Source organism: Eutrema salsugineum, unplaced genomic scaffold (assembly GCF_000478725.1).
Source record: "Eutrema salsugineum unplaced genomic scaffold, Eutsalg1_0 scaffold_3, whole genome shotgun sequence".
Taxonomy (NCBI): Eukaryota; Viridiplantae; Streptophyta; class Magnoliopsida; order Brassicales; family Brassicaceae; genus Eutrema; species Eutrema salsugineum.
The window spans coordinates 16,832,413-16,838,634 of NW_006256756.1; the positions used below are offsets into that span (position 1 = coordinate 16,832,413).

Here is a 6,222-nt window from a genome sequence, read left to right on the forward strand (position 1 = left end):
AAGCCCTTCAACCTGTGTGTCAACTGTCAAACTCTATGTTGTGTGATTCAGCCGAATGACTAGTTTAACATGCGTCTGCGTCGTAGGTTGTGACTAGCAGCCTTTAAGCTTTAGTTGCTAAATTAGGTTAGGGTTCAAGTAACTCTAGTTGGTACAAAAATGTTGAATATATGTGGATTTAAATTGAAATAGTTATAATTATTATAATTCAATATGCTAACTAGCAACTCCTCGATTCTAATCTAAGACATCTGATTAAGAATTCGAATCAGTTTCAGAAAAAAAAAAAAAAAAGAACAATATGAATATATGATATAACAACAAAGAGTGACTTCGTAGAGTCTTAGTTGTTCAAGTCAAATCTACAGTCCAAAGAATCAAACCTTAAAAGATCAAATTAGAACATCTATTAATCGAATCAAAGCATCAGAGATCAACCAAAATCAACAAACAAAACAATCCTCAAGTGGGATGTTCACAAAATCCTATTAAGCTAGCTTGTGTTCATAGAGAAGAGCAACTGATTCTAAAAAGATTTATATCTTCAGATTCTTATTACAGTATCTAGTTATGACTACTTTACAAATTAGTGCAAATTTACGCTGCAACACACCTTATTTCGTATTCTAAACATACAATTATGAAAAAACGATCACGGCAATCGTCAGCAGCATGGTGCAAAACTGAAGTGATTTGGTATGTGATTCAACGCAATCAAAGGAAAGTAATCGTTTCCTCCAAGAAAGCTTGTCTTTTGCGATTTACTTTCAAACCCGCTGAACTGCACCGGGTTGGCCCATTAGACTCGCAATCCACAACAGGTAAAACCTGTTAAACCCGCAAATTCATGGACATATAAAATTGTGTCCAAACCCGCCCCATAGCAGATCTAATTGGGCTTGGCCCGCAGGTTAAGGCCCGTATTGACATCTCTGCAAGACTTATCACTTTAAACATGTGTTTTGTCTTCATGCTTCATGTGTAGAAATTTCTGTACATATCCCACTCGTAATTTGGGCTTTCCAATATATGGTGGAATTGCAGACGAAAAAAAAACATAGAGAAAGAATTTCGATTTTTTATAGCACTTTCAATTTACAATCATTACACATTTATTTATATAAATTGCAAGTCCCAACTTCAAACATCAATTATGCAATCTAATTTCTCGAAACATACCAGTCTCAAAGGAAAGTAACTTTAAGTTGAAACATAATTCATTTTCTGAGGCAACATTACAGAACATATGGATTCATGAATAATTAAAACACAAAAGGGAAAAAAGTAAACAGATACGAATTCTTCACTCTCAACATCTCTATCTGTTTTTCTACTTATAATGAAGAGTACTCCCCCTCACCAGAAACAAAAAGTAGTCATCTTCTTCAGACTAAACAACTCCTGTCTAATTTCAAGTCCCAAAAATATGTCTGTCCACTGGTTGAGTATCGAAACTCTTGACAACATCCATCCATGGTTTCTCAATCACCATGATTGAGTTTTTAGAAAGATGACCCACAAATAAAACAGGGTGCTTTGAGGGTAAGATTTCAAAGTTTTTTCTCTCTTTACTCTTACCCTCTAACTGATACTCTTCTAACCGACGTTTTCGGTTTGTACCTTTCCCCAATTTCAACCCCATGTTGACAAGTTTACCTTCTAGTGTTTTAGATAGATTGCCGTTTGGAAATTCATTCTCTTCATCTTCCGCCACAGGCTTCCCGAAGTCAATCAAACACTTTGCCCTGATATGCAAACAAAATAGGAAGGTGTTACGGTATTGAGTTTTCATTTAAATGCAGATGCGAATTAACTAGGCTAAATAAAGAGTGCAACCAATACCTGGAACTGTAAATTATTACAGAAGATGAATTTGGAGACGGGGAGAATGAGAGTCCAATGACCTCGCCAGGAAACTCTTGGTACCTCTTTGGCAGAACGTTAGTGTGCAGAAGCGACCACTTGCCCAACTGTCTAGATTCAACATCAAAAGCAAAGACCTGGTTCGAGGAGGTTGAGATCACAAGGGCATTGTTATTCCAAGGATGAAAACCAGCAGCTGCAACGGATGCATCATCAAGCCTTGATATGAACCAGTGCTGCCTGTCAATAGAAGTCAACTTCAAAATTACAACTTCAATACAAAAGTACAAGCAGCTGCTTACCAAATGCTGGAGCATAATAAATAAATTAAGCAGCAAAGCTTCACAAAGTCCCCACCTTTGTGTTTCAAGGTTGAATACATAGATATCCCCAAAGCAATTGATAGCAGCTAACCACTGATCATCTGAGCTAGTATACAATTTTGTTATTGGAGGCTCCATAGGTGAAGATTCACCTTCTTGCTCCTCCCGACATGGTGTGAAAGTATCTACTAGTTCCATACTACTAATGTCAATAGCCTGACAACAAAATATGATTCAGAAGTAAGGGTAAATTTAAACAAGACAAATAATTTGAACGCGCAATATTCCTAGTTCATAGCACAACTTCAGCACGTACATATATTTTTCTATCATGCCCTGCTGTTATCAGCCGTGAGCAGTCTGAACTGAAAATCATGGAATGGGCAAATGGAAGTGTGGGAAGTCGCCTTCTACTGACACTCCATGGACTCTTGGCAGTTTCATTTCTCCTCAACTCAAACAGACTGGGGCCAATTTGGTCAGAATAAGCAAAATGTGATCCAGTGTTAGAAATTGCACTGCATATGATCTTCCTGGCATCCCTACTTTTAACACGAACCAATGGCTTTGTTGAGGCACGTCCACTAGAATCATTGCTTACGTTAAGTCGAAGAATATCTAAATCACTAATACCCTGAACCAGGAGAAGAGAAGTCTGATTGAACACCGAGTTATGTACCATTTGCATGGGTACTCTCTGAGGCGCAGGACATATATCATGTGGGGAGAACTTAGTGAATTCCTGAATTGAATATGCAAAAAGCTTTGCGTCATCACCAGCGGAAATGAGCATCGGAACACCCAAATGAGCCCATTTTTGGTAAGTAAAGTCAACTGGCTTCCCTTTTTTGCGTTGTTTACGTGCACTCCTATCTGGCAACATATCATCCGGAAAGGGATCTGCAGAAAAATGGGACTTAATAACACTATAATTACTAAAGGGATCAATTAGCTTCTAGGCATGTGTGTATGAAGTATGAATCCGAAAAGAGCAATTTGATTGCAAATCATATTTAACACGACATCCTCAAACTTTGAATAACAAAAAATCAATAAGGCTGACCTTCTCGACTAATTGGTACAGCAACTGTAAGAGCTCTGATGTCATGTGTATGAGCCTTTACATAGCCAATATAATCCCACTTCAGAGAGGAAGAAGGCTTTAAATCTTGAGAACTGTTTGTACTACCAGAGAGCTTATAAAGAATAACCTACAGATAGGATGACCAGAAAATAAGAATGTTGACATCATTACAATGAAAGAAGCATAACAAACACTTCAGTAAAGCCCTTTTCTGATTCATATACTATACTCTGTTCGATTATTCTCCTTTTCTCAAGGGTTTTAAAATTGAACATTGAGCCCATTTCATCACAATTGGTGAAAAAGTTCTAGTTTCAATTCTTATCAAAAGAATATTGAATCAACGAAAAAAAAAACATTTATATTGGAGGAGACTGGTCCTCACAATTACAATGAAAATCATATACCATATTCTAAAATTCTAACAGAGTAATAGTTACTGCATTCTACTAATTTCATTTACCTGTCCATCCGCACCAGCAGAAAAGACTCGATTATGGCTAGGGGCTGCTGCAAGGGTATTGACATCACCTTCGTGACTAGAGTGTGATTCCATAAGAGTTCCATGCTGACTATCCCAAAATTGGACAGTTCCTGTACTATCTCCACTAACAAGAACTGCACACCTAATAAAGTTAAAGTTGAACATTATCAGCAAGAGAATGATAAAGCCTAAGATCAGCTCTCAGAGAAAAAGCAGACACAATGTTAAAGTTGAACATTATCATCTGTACCTCAAAGAAAGAAGTGACCAAACACAGGTCCCAGAAGTACTTCCTAGTCCTCCAAGACCAACTGTAATTCTGTATACCTCGTGACAGGAGTTAGCGTCCCAGCATCTTATTAGCCTACACATTATTGTTGAGACGAAAGAAACAGTTACTTACAATAACTTATTAACATTGAAATGTCACCTTCACAAGTAAACATCGATATTTATTCAAATCTAACAAACTCACCCATCGCTGCTACCCGAAAAGATCCTATGTGCGTCTGGACTCCATGTAACACTTAAGGCACGTCCTACGAATATAGTTTTCAATGCATCAAAGGAACCACAAAAAAAAAAATGAGGATTGAGATTACTAGAATAAGGGTGGAGATGTCTCACCACTGACCCTAGGCAATGATCTATAGTATGTTAACTTGTTTAAGTCAGAGATACGGTATAGTTTCACACAGCCATCATCACAGGCAATTGCAAGAAGCCTATCTGTATCCTCTGATTGCTCATGAAACTCGTACGAGTCAGATTCATCTTCACTCCCACTTTCTTCCTCATCATTCGATTTCTCACTCGAGTATCCATTCTCAATCCGGTTATCAGCTTTACCTTCTGCATCAACGGAGGGAACATTAGTTGGAGCAACAGCCATTTGCCAGATTGAGATTCCAATTGACTCGAGCACAGTCTGCATAACATAGAAAGAAACCAAAAAACAAAATCTAAATGTCAACGAGAAGAGGCAACAAGATGAAATTTCTAGAGAGGTTAACCTTCTGCTTCAAGTCGAAAAGATCCCACTCAGAAATCGAGCCATCGATGCTCGAAGAAAACAAACGGCCGGAAGGCAGCCGTTTTGAACCAGCACGGCACCACGCAAGGGACGAGATTCTCGAGTTTGGATCGCCATGGATGGTCTACTCAAAAAAAAAGGTCGAAACCCCAATCCCCGAAAATCCGAAAGAAAACGGTTAATAAAAACACAAATCAACTCGACATACTTCACGAATCCAATTCGACTTTGCTAAAAAGCTAATCGGAAGAGATTTAAGAAGTGTAGTTTCCTAGAGGAAACCGTAGAGTACGTACGAGTTGACAGTGCCATCCTACGGCGCCGGGGGAAACGAGCCAGATTTCAAGAGAACCGTCCTCGCGAGCCGCGGCGACTTGAGAATCGTCGGCGCTGTTAGCTAGGGCTACCACCGGAGATGGCTTCCAGTCAACAGAGCTGCAACGGTACTCAAGCATGACGACGAAGTAGGGGAGGTACACTCTGGACGGAGAAGATGAGACAAGAGGAGGCGAAGAACCATTTAGGTTTTGGAGGGTTTTACCTATGGCCTTATGGGGGCGGAATTTTAAACGGGTTTGGATCACCCGCACTTGACCTGATCCGACCCGAATATTAATTTGATATCAAAATGAGTTTAAATTTCTATATTATTATTTAAATAGATATTTAAAAAATAATTTATTTTATAAAATATTATATGATTTTTTTTTTGTCCACAGCCTCTTCTCCTAAACCGAAATTGTTAACCAAACAGGTGGAGATGAGTTTACATAAATCATATTCTCTAGGTAGATTCTAGCGCTGTGAGCTAATGCGTCCGCCTTGGTGTTTTTCGCTTGTGGTATGTGGATCAGTTTGAAAAAAAATAATTTTTCTCTGCATTTCTGAAATTCCTCCAATTGTAGTGCAAATGCTGGCCATTCCGTAGGTGCCGACACCATCTTCACCACATCAGAACAGTCTGTTGCAAAAACTATTTCTCTTCGCTGATTTTCAATCATGCACAGCATTGCCCATAATAGTGCCTCTACTTCTGCATGTAAGGGAGATAAGCTTTGTCGTAAATTCCGTGCCCCCATTATGGTCTCATTGGTTTCCTTTCTCCTATAATATCAGCCTATACCTGATGTTTTATCAGTCTCCTTCCAAGAACCATCCACCGAGCACCATCCATTATTAAAGGAGGTCGGGTGTAATGGCAATTGAGGATGTTGTGTTTCCGTTTCAGTTACCGAGTTTTGTGTCTCTTTCCATAAAAGGCTTTCCGTTTCCGCTAGTTTAAGCGTTAATCGTGGATCTCTGTCTATGTTTGAGAATAGTTTGTCATTTCTTGCTTTCCAGATGTACCATACTATCCAAGGATATGATTCATTATAAGTTTCTGTTGGTGTACGCCAAAACAAATAATCCAAATTTGCATAAATAGATCTTCCTG

General features: G+C 38.7%; 1 protein-coding gene across 1 annotated transcript; it reads right to left on the minus strand.

Moving 5' to 3' along the window:
* Positions 1–1,199: 1,199 nt before the first annotated feature.
* LOC18014463 (U3 small nucleolar RNA-associated protein 4) lies at positions 1,200–5,293 on the minus strand. The gene is made up of 11 exons (XM_006397284.2): positions 5,084–5,293; positions 4,768–4,911; positions 4,382–4,682; positions 4,230–4,293; positions 4,005–4,118; positions 3,734–3,896; positions 3,250–3,397; positions 2,503–3,086; positions 2,221–2,402; positions 1,843–2,103; positions 1,200–1,745 (listed from the first exon to the last, which is right to left on the minus strand). Exons 1-11 carry the CDS (start codon positions 5,240–5,242, stop codon positions 1,412–1,414), a joined length of 2,454 nt encoding a protein of 817 aa, XP_006397347.1. The 5' UTR covers positions 5,243–5,293; the 3' UTR covers positions 1,200–1,411.
* Between the last annotated feature and the right edge of the window lie 929 nt (positions 5,294–6,222).